At 34.0% G+C, this 18,978-nt stretch overlaps 1 protein-coding gene across 20 annotated transcripts in view; it reads left to right on the top strand.

Moving 5' to 3' along the window:
- The first annotated feature begins 12,483 nt into the window (after positions 1–12,483).
- LOC127718464 (uncharacterized protein KIAA2012 homolog) overlaps positions 12,484–18,978 on the top strand; it is a 115,309-nt gene continuing 108,814 nt past the window's right edge. For all 20 annotated transcript variants that reach the window (XM_052224489.1, XM_052224488.1, XM_052224496.1 and 17 more), the window contains exons 1-3: positions 12,484–12,853; positions 18,077–18,412; positions 18,618–18,792. In XM_052224489.1, the coding sequence (XP_052080449.1) occupies positions 12,749–12,853; positions 18,077–18,412; positions 18,618–18,792 (616 nt within the window). In that variant the 5' untranslated portion in view covers positions 12,484–12,748. The remainder of the gene's footprint in view (positions 12,854–18,076; positions 18,413–18,617; positions 18,793–18,978) is intronic.

The raw sequence follows: 18,978 nt of genomic DNA, 5'->3' as shown, positions 1-18,978 counted from the left end.
ATTTGGTTAGAGTCAGATTTCGAGTGCATTTTCTGAAATGAAAATTTTAAAAAAGGAAATTATTTTTCTATAAATATAATATTCGGTTTTATTATTGATTGTTGCTTGCTCCAAAGGTCAAGGTCACTCCTTGACCGTTAAATCTTTCGTGCATGCTAAAGATAAAAAAAAAAACATACGAAGGGTGAACTATTTTTGTTATGTATAAAATTTCACTTAACATTCCTGTTCCAGGTAATAAAACTTGCGTATCATCTTCAATCACTGGAAATATCCGGCTTCGATAAAAGCAACACTAGAAATATCCGGGTTTCGGTGAAAGCAACACTAGAACGAGTGTTTTAGACCGAAAAACATGATAAGTATTGTATGAACCGAAAGTATAGATACTTGAAAACAAACAGCTTTCTCATCCTTTAACATTTCCGTCAATGACCACAATAATTAACCATTTCTCAGTAGATATGTAGGACTCGGAGGTGCTTTGGGGACGCTGAAGTGCTGAATGTCACGTTGCATGAAAAGTAAAATAACAAAAATACCGAACTCCAAGGAAAATTCCAAACGGAAAGTCCCTTATCAGATGGCAAAATCAAAGGCTCAAACACATCAAACGAATGAAAAACAACTGTCATAATCCTGACATGGTGTGCGATGATCTTCGCCGAAGTGTGATGGTTCTTTTGCTGATGTGCGATGGTCTTCGCCGAATTGTGTTGGTTCTTTCGCTGATGTGCGATGGTCTTCGCCGAAGTGTGATGGTTCTTTCGCTGATGTGCGATGATCTTCACCGAAGTGTGATGGTTCTTTCGCTGATGTGTGATGATCTTCGCCGAAGTGTGATGGTTCTTTCGCTGATGTGCGATGATCTTCGCCGAAGTGTGATAGTTCTTTTGCTGATGTGCGATGGTCTTCACCGAATGTGATGGTTCTTTCGCTGATGTGCGATGATCTTCGCCGAAGTGTGATGGTTCTTTCGCTGATGTGCGATGATCTTCGCCGAAGTGTGATGGTTCTTTCGCTGATGTGCGATGGTCTTCGCCGAAGTGTGATGGTTCTTTCGCTGATGTGCGATGGTCTTCGCCGAAGTGTGATGGTTCTTTTGTGTTGGTTCTTTCGATGATGTGCGATGGTCTTCGCCGAATTGTGTTGGTTCTTTCGCTGATTTGCGATGATCTTCACCGAAGTGTGATGTTTCTTTCGATGAAGTACGATGATCTTCACCGAAGTGTGATGGTTCTTTCGCTGATGTGAGATGGCCTTCGCCGAAGTTTGATGGTTCTTTCGATGATGTGCGATGGTCTTCGCCGAAGTGTGATGGTTCTTTCGCTGATGTGCGATGATCTTCACCGAAGTGTGATGGTTCTTTCGCTGATATGCGATGATCTTCGCCGAAGTGTGATGGTTCTTTTGTGTTGGTTCTTTCGATGATGTGCGATGGTCTTTGCCGAATTGTGTTGGTTCTTTCGCTGATGTGCGATGGTCTTCGCCGAAGTGTGATGGTTCTTTCGATGAAGTACGATGATCTTCACCGAAGTGTGATGGTTCTTTCGCTGATGTGCGATGGCCTTCGCCGAAGTTTGATGGTTCTTTCGATGATGTGCGATGGTCTTCGCCGAAGTATGATGGTTCTTTCGCTGATGTGCGATGATCTTCACCGAAGTGTGATGGTTCTTTCGCTGATGTGCGATGATCTTCGCCGAAGTGTGATGGTTCTTTTGTGTTGGTTCTTTCGATGATGTGCGATGGTCTTCGCAGAATTGTGTTGGTTCTTTCGCTGATGTGCGATGGTCTTCGCCGAAGTGTGATGGTTCTTTCGATGATGTGCAATGATCTTCGCCGAAGTGTGTTGGTTCTTTCGCTGATGTGCGATGGTCTTGGCCGAAGTGTGATGGTTCTTTCGCTGATGTGCGATGATCTTCGCCGAAGTGTGATGGTTTTTTCGCTGATGTGCGATGATCTTCGCCGAAGTGTGATGGTTCTTTCGATGTTGTGCGATGGTCTTCGCCGAAGTGTGATGGTTCTTTCGATGATGTGCGATGGTCTTCGCCGAAGTGTGATGGCTCTTTCGATGATGTGCGATGGTCTTCGCCGAAGTGTGATGGTTCTTTCGATTATGTGCGATGGTCTTCGCCGAAGTGTGATGGTTCTTTCGATGATGTGCGATGATCTTCGCCGAAGTGTGATGGTTCTTTCGCTGATGTGCGATGGTCTTCACCGGTGTGATGGTTCTTTCGCTGATGTGTGATGATCTTCGCCGAAGTGTGATGGTTCTTTCGCTGATGTGCGATGGTCTTCGCCGAAGTGTGATGGTTCTTTCGATGATGTGCGATGGTCTTCGCCGAAGTGTGATGGTTCTTTCGCTGATGTGCGATGATCTTCGCCGAAGTGTGATGGTTCTTTCGCTGATGTGCGATGGTCTATAATGACGCGTGATTGCTAGTTTAAAATCTACAGATATGCAAGTTATCAAGATAGCGACACAATGCCATCATCGTATTGAACAGCGTGATAAAAAACGCACTTCAGGATCAAACCATCGTATTTCAGCGTGACCATCGCTGTTGGGAGTACCATCGCTGTTCAGAGTCCTGCAAGTATATTTCTTGAATATTGCAGAATTTAGCAGTCATCTTGCACAGAATATACAGGTATGACAGGTCATCACTAGGCGGAGACGAGTTTTTTTCAAAACTTGTTATAACCAGAACTTTTTTTCAGTTTTTGACTTAAGATCATAAAGTATTGCTCATTTTAAGGAAACATGCATGTAGATCTTTCGACAGTGTTTTTTACGCAAACTTTTACTCAGAATAATAACTGGTTACTTTATGAAGAAACAGGTTGTAAACCTTGTTGGTGTTTTGGTATATAAGGGTCTGGAATGGGTTTACAGAATACATGTATACAATAATGGGGGTAAATACAGAATACATGTATACAATAATGGGGGTAAATACAGAATACATGTATACAATAATGGGGGTAAATACAGTATACATGTATACAATAATGGGGGTAAATACAGTATGCATGTATACAATAATGGGGGTAAATACAGTATACATGTATACAATAATGGGGGTGAGGTAAATACAGAATACATGTATACAATAATGTGTGTGAGGTAAATACAGTATGCATGTATACAATAATGGGGGTAAGTACAGAATACATGTATACAATAATGGGGGTAAATACAGAATACATGTATACAATAATGGGGGTAAATACAGAATAAAGGGTAAAACAAAAAAAAAAGAATAGAGAATAAGGCCATCCTTAACAAATTCTTTGTTTGATGTTGCCGCTACCCATGCCTTGTAGTGTTAGGTAGGTAAGTAAGGATTTTATTTTTTTTTTTGACCAACAATTATAAGTAACATGTTTTAGACAAGAAAACGACGTTAGAGCACGAAAAAAATTTGAAACGATTTGTGTCATAATTTTTTTCCGGTTAGGCTTCTTTTTAGGTGGGTAGGTAGGCAACATCAAACAATTTTAATTTTAGTTTTGGCCCAATGGGGTGTTGAAATATAAAGAATAGAGAATAATGGACAAAGTTAAGATTAAAAGAATAGAGAAAAATGGCTTCATAAATTAATGAATATATAAATAATTGGAGACCCCATCAAGACCCTAAAACTAATCAAATACACATATTCAACCTCTAATACAATTCTTAAATATATCGTTTTAACAGATTACAGCGAGGTTATTGTTTAAAACAAGGGACATGCATGCAGAGGTGCCCATCGGCAAAAATAAGGGCGAAGGGGCAGTGCGGTCAGCAGTAGAACATTAGACCAATGTACACGAATGTGTGTGTGTGTGTGGGGGGGGGGGGGGGGGGGGGGGGGCTTCATTTTTTTATTCTTTAATTTTTATACCATTATTCTCTATTCTTTATATTTCAGCACCCAATTTTTCTCTTCTTTATATTTCAGCACCCAATTATTCTCTATTCTTTATTATTTTTGCCTATTCTTTTATTGATTTTATTCTGCACTTTTTGCCCATTTTTCTCTATATATTCTGTAAAATCCACCCAGACTCTCATACATATCGATAAAATTTCGAAGGAATATTTTAAAAGTACTACTAAAAGGTCTTCGTATACTAAATCACTTGTTTCATTAGATATAGATTGGTATTCAAGCGTCAAAGTTGACTTTTTTCTACATTCTACATTCATTTTACTGCATTCTACCAGAGAGATATATCGAATACAATTGTATTGTAATTGTATTACAAGTCCGAGAATTTACATAACAATTTTTCAAGATGTCAATTAGAAAATCTACTCCAAACTTTGATACATCATTTTCATTATTAAGTATCAAAAGGGCTTCATATACATGTATATATTTGTCCTATAGAAAGACTGCGTTGTTCAAGACTAAAGAATAATATCCGGCACCACTGACTCTGTTTCAAACTTGATATACTCAGAATTAAATATCGTTAGAATCTTCTCGTCAACATATTACATAATATTTGTAAAATTCTCAAACAAACGATTGGAAAATTCAGGAACGGGCTCTCGTCTAGTTCAATAATAATGATATCGCAACCACTTATGAAAAATTACTGGAAAAATCAAACTCACTGATTACCGTCACTTAAAACCAGAAGAATAAGAATAATTGCTGGAGAGGCCTCCCTTCCCCAAACAAAAAAAATAAGATAAATGAATAACAGAAAATTCCAGTTTTGTGCAAGATTTTTTTTATCAAATAATTCGTATACTTTTAGATGATTCGACTAACTGTGCATATAATATACCAACAGTCTGCACCGGTAGCCACTAGTCCGATGCCCCAGACTAGTAAAATTTTATTCGGACTAGTAAGGTTTTGCAAAACTTTGTTCAGCCACACAAGAAACATGTTGGAATATTGGTCTTCGGACTAGATGTTGCCAACTTGGAAAAGATTTTGGTGCAGACTGTAATAATACAAATACCTAGAACTACAAAGTATGTTGGAATTCTTATAGATATGAGGCAGCACGACGGAATACACTCACAGACACTCGTCTGGTCTCTGAACAAAAAATCGGTCAAATATATTATTAGGTTAGAGACCGTTCAGATGGATGGGCCGGTGCATTCTCAATATTGTTTCATTAAAAAATTTGATATCCATCCTTTTAAATTCTGCAAAAAAGTGCTTGCCCATCTCAAAAATCATTCTATAAAAAAGTGCTTGCCCCTCTAAAACTTAAAGACAATCAATACTAATGATTTAGGTTCTTTTTCTATTTTAATGTTTGCATGTTTATGTCTGGAAATCAAAGAATAGACTTTGGTGTAATACAAAATACAAAATGTGCTTGTTAATTCCATATATATATATATATAATTTTTTATATATATCAGAATCATGAATTTTATTGTTGTTTAAATCCACAATGAATATTCGTTTATTTCATATCGGTTAAGAATTAGCTTCTCTTATTGGATAACGAGTGGCCACATGACATTTTTTATTCTTTAGTAAAAAAATCCATTGGTCTTTAACAGAAATAAACGGACCAGAAAACCGGTTGTTAACAGACTTTTACATGTTAATGACCGGTGGGGCGTGGTTTCTCTGTTTAGATAGATGTCCATTTAATAAAACATTTTCCTGATTTCAATTTTAGATTGGAATTGTTGGATTGTTTACCATATGTTTTCGTTAATTATAAAATTATAGAAAACTTTATTTTGTATTCATATACTAAAAATTGCACTTAAATGAAATGCAGTGACTTATAGCAAGGAATTGTATATTTAAAAGGAATGGAAACGCGGCCGACTTCAAAGAAAATTGTATGATGCATCTCTGACTTGGGTGGTGTGTTAATTACATCCCGTCGCTCTAACTGGCTCATTACTTATTAGCCTGGGGTCCTGGCTAATCTGTCAGCGCAGCTAGATCGGGCCGGGATGCCAGGCTAGAGTCAACTGGCACTGAATCGATCAAGTGGTATTTGTTCCCCACCTGGCCCTTGCGACGCGCAGCTAGACCGGGCCGGGATGCCAGGCTAATTACTTATATGGCAGTAGTTATCGAACTTGGTCATTTAATCATGAAATGAAACAATTAAGGAATTTTCTATTTAGATATACAATTCCTTAAATGAAATAAACAAAAAATACAACCTTAAACAAAGTTACTTCTGAAAAAACATTTTTACATCGAGATGACCGTGAGGTCATTCCGATGTATTGCTATCGCCTAAATTTCCATTATGCAAATTAGTTTTGGGTTTTTAACACATCTATAAAAAAAATATAGATCCGCGGACATTATCTAGTGCAAAATAACATTCCTTATCGCTTGTTTTAAATTCATTTTTTTCAATGGATGTTCCTATAAATATTTTTTTTAAACACAAATTAATAATATGAAAATGTTTTGTCGTTAGATATATATATATATAAAAGTAAAAAAAATAATTGATAATATCTATGCACACGTACCGAAAAATTGTGTTAAAGCTTGTGGAAGAATATCTCAAGAACGTTTTGTGACACTCGCGGCAAGGACCGGTAACTCTGTAATTGGTTTTGCGGGAAAATATGAATGGCTTCTCATATCCAATCTCTTAGAAAAATGGATTTTTTTACCATGTGTCCACCATGCACTTGCACTGCACTATTATTAGAATAGTACACAAATGGATGAAAATTATATATACATGTAACTGTTATATTAATATAATATATAACAACAAACCAGTGTATACATACTCTTGGACTATTATTATATTAGTATAATAGTCCCAGGTATACTGATTTGTATCACTACAATATAATAGTTATTACAGTGTGGTTGAATTTCCTGTCATTTATTCATCATCCACGCACGAACTTGTCTCAGAAAAAAAAATCTGTACATTAACCTCAGTTTCAAGTATAGAGATGTGTTCTTTTTCTGTGACATGTGCTTTTGACCATCCACAAGAACTTGCGGTTATCCGATGTTCAGTACTTCAGTACTTTGATTTTTTCTTGTACCTCCTCTTGATATTTCACGAAGGTATGCAACAATTAAGATCAATAAATAGATGAAATCTGACATTATACGAGTTTTTAAAAAGATTTAAGGTAATGCAAAAAGTTAAAAAATAACTTTTCAATTTTGGAATATGACTGGTATAGAAAAGTATAAAGGAAGAAGTACGTGAACAGATGTAGTATTTTGTCTAGATAAAAGAACTTAGATAATATAGGTGTTATAATAAACACCGGTATGGGATATCCAATTTGCAGGTACAATCTATCATGTATCATTGATAAGCTAATTTTTGTCGTATATATATTTAAGCAGGAACAGTGTATACTAACTACCGACCGTGCTAGGGATGTATATCCAGTCAAGGTCGTAAAACACTTCCAGTAGCTATATAAAGTATACTAACTATAGGCTGTCAAAAAGAAATCACGCCGAGCTCACCTGTTAACAAATGCTAAATTATGCCGTGGTGCAATAATTTTTTTTAAATAGAAACAGTTAAAACTTTCCGACATTTGCATATTATTTATTTTAACACCGAAGGAATATTTTGCGACCTCTAGACTACTGCTCTTCTAGAAAAAAAGGAAGGAACTGTTTTGCTTTTAAGCTTGTGGTAATTTGCTGCAAAGCTTAATAATGGCAAACTGCAATACCAGAGATGTATATATGTCTCTGGCAATACCAAACAACAATTAAGTATAAAAATATTATTTGACAAAAAAATAAATGATTAAAATCGTGTATAAAACGGCATAATCAATCCCAATCGGAAGTCTTATATACTTTTCTTGCCTGTAATTTCCGACTTCGTCGGTGTGGAACTTGACTGAACAAAATGGCTTCAATGTGAACTATAAACATGGGATTTTGAAAAATCATAGCAAATTCGTTTTTAATCACCATTTTCATAAAGCCAACACTATGTGATAGAAAAATGACTAAACTTTTAAATTGTATGTCAATGTCACATGTATTTCAAGTAGTTATTTAACCCTTACAAGAATACGGCGTGTTGGTGTATTTATTGACGCACTACTTTAAATTTTCAACATGTTTCGAAATAAAATCATTTACATTGTACCAATATCATTTAGCATTCGTAATTTATACCAAACTGTAGGAAAATATTCCTTCTTTAAAATGATATCTCATTTTCTCACTTTATTCTTTCTACTTTCCAATAGTTAGAAGAAATCGTATTACACTCCCAGATTGAAAGACGTGTTTTGACAGAATAATGAAATTCAAAAATGAAATTTCGAAAAATCGTAGAAAATTCAGAAATGTTACCAGAAACTTAAATAAATGGCAAAATGCTAGAATAAGGTTTCAGCTTCATAATGATATCAACTATTTTGTTTTGCACTTCGTAGTTGCCGAGCTTTTAGAAAAAAATCAAAACACTGTATTTTTTGTTTTGTAATCCGGATGAAACTCACTCAAGTTTCAAGACCGAGGTCTATTTTAATAAGAATTTTCATAATAAAATATGACAAACGTATGTTCGATGAGGCATTAAAATGATACCTAAGGCCTTAACTATTCACGGATTGGAAGTTTATTCTTGATTTTGGGTTTCTCTCTCCTTTATATCTTCTCAAGCAAGATGACCCAGTGAATTTAAAAGACCGATCTATATGACAGGAAATGGACCACCGTCATGATTCTTTATATTATTCATCATACTTCCGACCGAGTCAGACATGGATTATAGCTCTGCGGCTGCTCTGCGGGTATCCCGAGTGATCTCGAGCCGCGTTTCCATTCCTTTTGAATATACAATTCCTTGCTTAAAGTTATCACTGTGAGGGGCCTGATTGGGGGGGGGGGGGGGGGGGGGTCTCATCACGATTCACGAGTTGATTTTTTTGTCAATCACGATTCACAGAAAATAACTTTCCATGATCACGGAAAATATAAAAAAAAATAAATCTAGAAAAACGGATCACGATAGCGAAAATGCGCCGATCACGAAGAACGAAAATAACCCATCAGGCCCCTCCACTATGACTGGTCTTCACTCTTTCCTATAGAAATCGTACAATAAATCGAGTTTGCTTTGAACAATTGATTTATGAGATGTTTTAAGAACATGGTTCCTCAATGAAATAAACATAATAGTTATTGAAGAACTGGTCATTATCGTGATACATGGACTGCCCGTAGAAAAGTGGTATTGACTGCGACAGCGATAATGACCTCGCCTTCGGCTCAGTCATTATCGCTGTCTTAGTCAATACCACTGTCCTGTGGGCAGTCCATATATCACGATAATGACCTGTTTTTCAATAACTATTATATAAGTATAGATTTAATTTTATCTGAAAGGCAGCCTGAAACAATATACATATACACATCACAATTACATCACAATACATGTACATAAGTAATAGTATACTATATCAGCCAGCCTTTAAAAGAGGCTTAAGAAGTGCTAACAATACTCATACAAGTCATAAACATATGAAGAAATATTAACCATACTATTAACTTTACTAAGTTTATATCTATTCTGAAATCTGAGGTCATTTATAATTTGAAACAGTTTAATGCATCTCTTTTTAAGTCTTTGTTCTATTAAATAATTGCATAAGTGGTAGTTTTTAATGTTAAAAGCAGAAATCTGCATATCTTGTAATTGCACCACAATTTGTCCACAAAAACTCATTTAATAAAACCTTTATGATTTTCCTTTAATACATGTACCTTAATTATATCCTGCTTGGTTCTTGAAATATAATAGAAATACTTGTACACTGCTGGGACTATTATACTAGTATAATAGTCCCAGTACACTGTAAGACTGGTGTTTGAAATATTTTTAGAACAAATTATTACTATATATATTGATCCTATATCTGTCTTTAAGATTAATATAGAATATCATCCATATGATAAAATTATCTATCATTGAAACATGTAATTGAGGACAGCCTCTGGTATTATTTAAAGTAGAACAAATAATTTACTTTTTTTTAAATTCATGTGCTCTTGAAGTCAGTACTGTCATTTTGAAATTAGTAAATATAAGTCAGTATGCAAATCTATTTCTATGGTTATTTTATATTTTTAAGCATTGATCAGAAGCTATATACTGAACATATTAAACAAGTTTAATATTACAAGCTTTAATACATGGGAGATAACTCCATTCATGTGAAAATTGTTGGTTGATCAAAGTTTTAAAATGTTGTGTTTTCATGTTACATGAGTTAATAATTTCTAAAATGATATGTTTTCATGTTACATGATTTAATTATTTCTAAAATACAATAAAATCACATTAAAATTGTTATTTTTGTTTTTATTATGTTTTGTGTGCCTGCAAAAGAAATTTCCTACACGCACCGACAAAATTTCACGTGACGGGGGGGGGGGGGGGGGGGGGGGGGGGTCTCAACATGTGATTTTGGGTACAGTTGTGCAGCTGGGATTTAAAAAACACCCCCATTCATATATTGAATAACTGTGAAATCCCTACCTATACATATATTTCACAGCGAAATCATAACCCATTCATATATTTAATTTATGAAATTTTAATGACAAAGAGTTTGGGAAATTCAGTGAAGATCGTTGCCGACAAACTGAAAAATTATGACCCATTGATATATCACAGTTGGTCAATTACTACCTATTGATATATTTCCTCGGTAAAATTGCACCCCATTTATATATTTGACGTATCAAAAAAGGGACCCATTCCAGCGGCACATATGTATATGTAAAAGATAAATTTGTCCTGGTAAAATATGTCCGGGCGGACACATATATCTAGTATAAAAAGTCCATGGTTACAGAATTTACTAGTATTTTTAGTCCGATGTTAGTAATTTATGTCCCCAGACTAATTTTCCTAGGAATTCAAGTCCATGTCATTAATATTCCTAGGTAAAAACGTCCTTGTCCTTTTTTTTTTTATAGGAAAAATATTAATGAATCAAATCATTTGCATTTAATCAATATTGGAAATGTAACTATTAAGTTTTAATATTATTTAAGAGTTGTGTATTTATATTTATAATAAAATTCATGTACCCAGACTAATTTTCCTATGAAATCATGTCCATGTCATTAATATTCCTAGGTAAAACGTCCATTCCCTTTATTTTAAAAGGTAAATATTAATGTTATGTTTTAATATTGTTTAAAGAGTTGTGTATCATTTTTTTTTAATATAATGTTTGTCCCCATACTAATTTTCTTAGGAAATCATGTCCATGTCATTAATATTCCGAGGTAAAAACGTCCATGCCATTTATTTTAAAAGGAAAATTTTAATGAAACAAATTATTTACATGTTAACAATGGAAATTCAATTTTTATGTTTTAATATTGTTTAAGAGTTGTGCATTAATATTTTAATAAAATTCATGTCCCCAGACTAATTTTCCTAGGAAATCATGTCCATGTCATCAATATTTCTAGGTGAAAACGTCCATTCCCTTTATTTTGAAAGTTAAACTTAAATGTTATGTTTTAATATTGTTTTAGAGTTGTGTATTAATATTTTAATAAAATTTATGTCCCCAGATTAATTATCCTAGGACATCATGTCCATGTCATTAACATGCCTAGGTTATAACGTCCATCCATGTCCTTTATTTTAATAGGAAAAATTAATGAAACCCTCCAATCTTAACTAAGAAAATATGTTGTTTTTTTTTTATTTTCAAAATTTTTTAAAATATAATAGGAAAATAAGTGCCAGACATATTTTACTAGCTATCAGAGACGGATTTAGAGGGTTTTTCAGGGGGCCCGGCCCCCCCCCCCTTTTGGGGAAAATATTTGGGTGGTTATATAGGGAATCAATGAAGCATGACTGGAGCGGGTTCCCTCTTAGGCAGTCAGCGGGCCCCCACTTATGAAAATTTCTGGATCCGCCACTGGCTATGGACTTATTTTCCTAGGAAAATTTGTCCTGGGACTTAAATTCCTAGTAAAATAATGGTCATGGACTTGATTTACTAGGGAAAAAAGTCTGGCGGACAAATTTTACTACCGGACCAAATTTACTGTTACATATATACCTTCATATATACAGAGACATAATACATTGTATTATATGTCTCTGATATATAGGAAGAAACCCCCGTGCAAAATTTATAGCAAATTGTTTTCCTATAAAATATACAAGTTCTGGCCGATCCACTATACATATTAAAAAAAAGATCTCGCCAATCCAAATATTTACACAAAAAAAGTGCTTGCCCCACCCCATTTTGCACCATCCCATCCATCTGATAAATACTGAACGGTCCCTTATATATGGAGAAAAAAATCAGTACTAGTGCCTGTGCAAAGAGATGTAGACAAATAAATGCTTCTAAAAATAGGTTTTTGTATGCAAGTTACATTTGTTTTGTCCAAGGTTTTGTCCTAATCATTTTTAAAGATCTTTAAAGGTATATAAAAAAATCGCGGGAAATAAGCACGCATCAATCAATTTCAAAAGGAAGTGACGTAACGCGCACTAGCAACGACAAACAATATGGCGGAAAAAAGGTTAAAATCGCCTTGAAAAAGTAAAAGTGTGACTATGTTTACTTTATAAAAATCAAACAGAAGCTCCTATTTGTCACACCTGTCGGGTGAAGACATTCAAACAGTGATTATCACAATAATAAGTGTCACTACACGTTTTCTAATTATCGTTTTACTCTCTAGGGATTTTAAATCGATCAGAAAATTGCAATTTTTATACAGATGGTTGACGTCCTATTACAAAAGTAAACAAGATGGCAAGCTCCGGTGGTGCACTCAATTTATCCTTATTGAGCCGAGGAATTGGCGAAATAAGTAAAAACGGTCATGAGAAAATAGATGTTGTATTTGAGCCTCAGGTAAGAACATGACGGTGTAATATGTAAACAATTGTACTCAGAGGTATAACATATAATATATATATAATGAATTAGTGATTATTTTATTAACACGTAATTAATTAACTCATACCTGAAATATGTATACATATACAGAACATTGACATGATTGATAGTTACAAATAAGTGTTAACATATTGTTAATTCCTGATATAGATGACACCTGCACTGATCTCAGGGGGGGTCTCTTCCTATATGAAGGTATATACATATTTGCCGCTGGAATGGGTCCCTTTTTTGATACGTCAAATATATCAATGGGGTGCAATTTTACCGAGGAAATAGAATAGAATAGAATTAATATTTTTATTTCCCAAATTACAGGGCCCAGAAAGGGCATAAAATCAGATACAATTGATTTACATAATTGGTAACAACAACAATAATAGTCACTTGAAAATATATATTTAGTATATTAGCATTGGTCGGAATCAGAGCCAAAAACCACATATATATTGTGAATAAAAGAATAAAATCACATTATATGCATTCATTCTCAAATCATTTACTTGACTTAGTGTCAATATGCATACCTGATCTCCTTAATTCAAAACAGTCACAAATATAACAGCCCAGTTTTTCCATAAGAGTTACATTTTCTTGAGTCAAGAGCCATAAAAATTTAGAAGATTTATTTAAAGTTTTAAAATTATAACAATTGTCAGATATGTATTGAAAATATATTAATAGGTAGTAATTGACCAATTGTGATATATCAATGGGTCATAATTTTTCAGTTTGTTGTGCAACGATCTTCACTGAATTTCCTAAACTCTTTTATGCATGTAGGTACTATTTGAGCTGATAAATATATGAATGGGTTATCATTTCGCTGTGAAATATATGTATAGGTAGGGATTTCACAATTATTCAATATATGAATGGGGGGTGTTTTTTGAACCCCAGCTGCACAACTGTACCCAAAATCCCATGTTGAGACCCCCCCCCGTGACTGATCTTGCCATCATGCATTGCCCCAGAAGGATCCTTTGATTTTTTAATTATTAAAAATTCAGGGGTACAAGACTACTCGGCCCGAAGACATCTTTATCCATCTTATAAAAAAGACAGAATCCTCATGACCCTATACAGTTTTGAATTGTGCTCTTTTTGTTCAGTATTATACTGTCAGATTAAGATTTTTTTTAAAATGGATGGTAGCGATTTCAAAAGCCACGTTAATTAAACTTGCTGATGTTAATGTGAATAAAATTAATTGAATGAAGAACTTTTCTATTTTCCCAACCTATCAATTGAAGACTAGAATGAAATTGGTGCTGATAATAAGTGTTAACATATTGTTAATTCCTGATATAGATGACACCTGCACTGATCTTGCCATCATGACATTGCCCCAGAAGGATCCTTTGATTTTTTAATTATAAAAAATTCAGGGGTACAAGACTACTCGGCCCGAAGACATCTTTATCCATCTTATAAAAAAGACAGAATCCTCATGACCCTATACAGTTTTGAATTGTGCTCTTTTTGTTCAGTATTATACTGCCAGATTAAGAGATTTTTTTTAAAATGGATGGTAGCGATTTCAAAAGCCACGTTAATTAAACTTGCTAATGTTAATGTGACTAAAATTAATTGAATGAAGAACTTTTCTATTTTCCCAACCTATCAATTGAAGACTAGAATGAAATTGGTGCTGATAATGGTCATGATTGTTGATAAACATGAATAAAAGTTGAAATCAACAACTGAGTTATAAGGGACAAAATGACGGAAGTGTAAAATTTTGCATAAAGAATTGATACTAAAAAGTGAAATAACAAAAATACCAAACTCCAAGGAAAATCCAAAACGGAAAGTACCTTATCAAATTGCAAAATCAAAAGCTGAAACACATCAAACTAAAGGAAAACAACTGCCATATTCCTGACTTGGTACAGGCATTTCCTTATGTAGAAAATGATGGATTAATAAAATTGAGAATGGAAATGGGAAAACCTGGTTTTACAATTTTCATTAACATTACCATTTTTACTGCACGTACCAGATGCACATTTCAACAATTACGTTTGTAATCATGGTAATGCTTCTTCAGAGATGATAGTTGTCAAATTATTTAGAAATCCATACCCAAACCTTTTAGATACAAACATTGAAAAGCTTAAATTACTGAAAAGGACTCAAAAGTGTATAGCGAACCCCCAGGAAAAATCTATTTTGCTTTGTTTTTTTAACATGTCACTGTTTATTAAAAAAAAAATATAATTTTCAAGACTAGTGCTTATCTTTTTCTTTTAAAATTTTTGACCAGGGTTGGTTATTGATTGTGGATAGGACTGTAAATGTTGAGGCACGCAGGTGTCACAAGCTTTTTCCATACCAGTCTGCACCTAAAATCTTTTCCAACTACTAGTTCTTATACCAACATTTTTGTTATGTGTCTAAACAAAGTTTTGCAAATACTTACTAGTCTGAATCAAATCTTACTATTCTGGCACATTGGAGGAGTGGCTAATGGTGCAGACTGCATGCAATAACTTACCAACTATTCTACCAATCCTTTTTAGATTTTCATATGTTATTGATGATGATGATGCAGATGGATGGCTGCTTAGGGTCCAAATATGTTGAGCAAATATATACATGTATGGTCAAGTTAGATATTTCATGTACATTTGAAATTTCCTTTTAACTTCTGACATATAATGGGAGTTTGATTAATTTGACACAGACATGCAAGAAAAGAAAAAGGGATACTCATTTGCTTGTGACTCATCTAAATGATTGAGTAAGGGGCATTCTTATTACATTTGACGATTTGTGGTACATGTATATATACAAGTTTTTGTACAAATGTGGACTACTGTATATCCTTAAAGAAGTAAGAAATATTACTTATATCAATATATATGTCTGATATTAAAGGAGTAGAGCCAGCTGTAACCCCAGTGAATGGCCCTGTAAAGGTGTATTTTTGAAACCTTAATTGTATGAGTAAATCTAATGTGTGTGTATTGCTAAATGTATTATTTTTGAAAGTATAATAAGAACAATTGTATCTTCATTGATCTTTGCTTCATATTATTCATCATGTATATAAATATATTAGGTATTTGGTATTCAGTTTATCATATCTATTATTCTCATGTCCATGGAAATTATTTGGCCCTGCACCTTCAGTCAGGGTTCATTGACTTTGAATGATTTGCGTATTTTGCATGTTTCAATATACATGTAGCCATTTTAATTCCAACATTTGCATTATACTACAAGAGAGGCAAAAGATACCAAAGGGACATTCAAACTCATAAGTCGAAAAAACAAACTGACAACACCATGGCTAAAAGAGAAAAAGACCAACAGACAAACAATAGTACACAAAACAGAACACAGATAACTAAAGACTGAGCAACACGAACCCCACCAAAAACGGGGGGTGATCTTAGGTGCTCCGGAAGGGTAAACAGAAAAAAAAAAAGATCAAAATTACATCATATAAATCATTATTCTAAATGTTCACAATCTTGAATAGTGACAGCTGTTTTAAGGAAGCTCGCGGCTCATGTGATGAAATAAACACTTTGCTGCCAATATCTAAGGGAAATAATCTAATCATTAAAAATACGGGTAAACTCAGCCCATGGACAACTCAGACCGCAGACTCAATTCATGTCGCAAAAAATAAAGTGGAAAAGTAAAATGAAATGGAAACACCAGCCTACCTACCTACCTAATGAATGCAACAGTTTGAAGACATAGATGTGCATTGTGCATGTACATATAATTATGTCATTGTATAAATTGTCTATATAAGATTTATAATATAAATAAATCTATTGTTTGATGTTTATCAAGTGCAATGTATATGTTTGCAAACAAAGCATTCATTGTTTTTCAGTAATTTAGAATTTAATTTGAAGATTACATGTGTAAACAGTTTGTATTTTTATTTAAAGATTGACCTAAAGTATAGATTTAACAATAGTGTTATTGTTGTGGAGAAATAATTGCAAAAATGACTAAATGTATATATATATATGTAATTAAATTTGGTGACCTTGAACAGTTATACATGTACAGGCAGTTTAAATAACTTTTTAAAGGAACAACAAAAACTTTAATATATGATACATGTACACTTTTCTTCTCCATCCCATATTCTAGCCTATATACATGTGCATATAAAAATAAGGAGATGTGGTATAATTGCCAATGAGACAACTATCCACCAAAGTTCAAATAAAGTGTTTCTGTCCCTATCCAATATACCCTAATTTCCCCGTGGCAGTCCAAAATTTCCTGACCTGCAACCCTGTTGACCTCTATTACCAGACCTACCTATTGTATTTATTGTTAATTTGTTCTCATCCTGAACATGCATGAAATATTTGCCACTGGACGTTAAGCAACCAACAATCAATCAATCAAATAAAGTGGATGTACATGTAAGCAATTATAGGTAACCGTACAGCCTTCAACAATGAGTATAACCCATTATACCAAAACAGTTTTAAACTGTTACACTTTAACACTTCTATTCTCAATCTTTTATTTCTGTTTATTCAAATGACTGTGATGTCTGCTTGAAATTTTATTGAATAAATCAGCTGTCTGGCTACTTTCTGTAAGATAAGGGATAGGAAACAATAGGTTTAAAAGATTTGTCTTTTACCTCCACCTGTCAATGAGTTAACATGGCTGACAGGGCAAAAAATAGCTAGAACAGGGGTAAAATGCAATCTTTGATCTACCTACTGTCCATTAACTCCATTTACATCAAAACTGTAACTGTACATGTAAGAAGATTTCTTATTATAGGAGTGATTGCCCTGAAATTACAAATTCTCTTTTTGTCATTTTTGTCTAATACATTGTAATTATATACATTGTATCCTGAAAGCTATATTAGATAGACAGAAACTTTTAATAGCAAAATTGATCAGCAAGACAAATAAGTCATAAGCATGGCCACAGTAGACTCCCTGTAGAGATTTTAATCATGAATTGTGTTCTATTCTTTTATGTTAGAGAGTGTCTATTGTTGAAGATACTCATAGACCTAGGTGAGCGACACTGGCCCTTGAGAGCCTCTTGTTTGGTTTCAATGTCACATGTTTTGTTGCATTATTGAATACTTGCCCAGATACAAGGTACTAAATTTTGATCCAAGCAGGGAAAAATGATATGATTAAAACATATATACATTATTTTCTTTTCTTGCAGGATTACTTTAATTTTGTTGGAAACTCAAGTAGGATATACTTGCCACCAATTCCACCCAAGTATGACTTTGACGGAATACCAAACACAACAAAATCCAGTCATTTTAAATCATCGCAGGAAATACCAAAAACTTTCACCACCCGAAAAGGAGCACTATTATTATACTCTGAAGACCAGGCCCACAAGGTGCAATCGTCACATCATGATTTTAAGAAAGCTGGACATCGAAGACCTCATCCGACGGAGGAAACATTGGAACTTTCTAAAAGTGCTGATGAACTTGAATTGAAAACGGTTGATGATTTGGCAAAGTCTATTTTATCATTTGGAAAAAGGGTAAGTGTGTGATATTGTAAATTTAGAAATTATCGTGAGATTTTTATTATTGCGAATCATGTGACTGGGTGAGTATGGCAATAATATAAGATCTCATTTGGTCTCTGGTGGAGAGTTGTCTCATTGGCAATCATACCAAATGTTCTTATTTTTATATATAATATTTGCAACTGGACATAAATTATCTATTTTTTATGATTTTTAGGAGCCTACTAATGATGATACAGATATATATCTTGGATTCATACACAACACGTATGGTAGAAGAAAGAAAGATTTATTCGAACGACAAATCCGGCCAGGGTTTTCAGCTAAACGTTACTTGTCGCTGTGGACCAAAAGTTGGGACGATAATGTTCTGGGAAAAGTTATCAGCAAAGGTACCTAAAAAGACTGTGTTATGGTTTTATATGTACATGTAGTGCATCATTTCAGAATCTAATGCATTCTGGGTAATATTTAAAAAAGAACACCTAAACATTGTGATTGGATTCTTATATAAACAACATTCAAAAGAAAAGAAACTTGAACCAATGAAGGGATTATATTTATTCATTTTGTGCTAT

This window comes from Mytilus californianus, unplaced genomic scaffold (genome assembly GCF_021869535.1).
Source record: "Mytilus californianus isolate M0D057914Y unplaced genomic scaffold, xbMytCali1.0.p SCAF_10, whole genome shotgun sequence".
NCBI lineage: Eukaryota > Metazoa > Mollusca > Bivalvia > Mytilida > Mytilidae > Mytilus > Mytilus californianus.
This window is presented reverse-complemented; position numbering and strand designations above follow the sequence as displayed.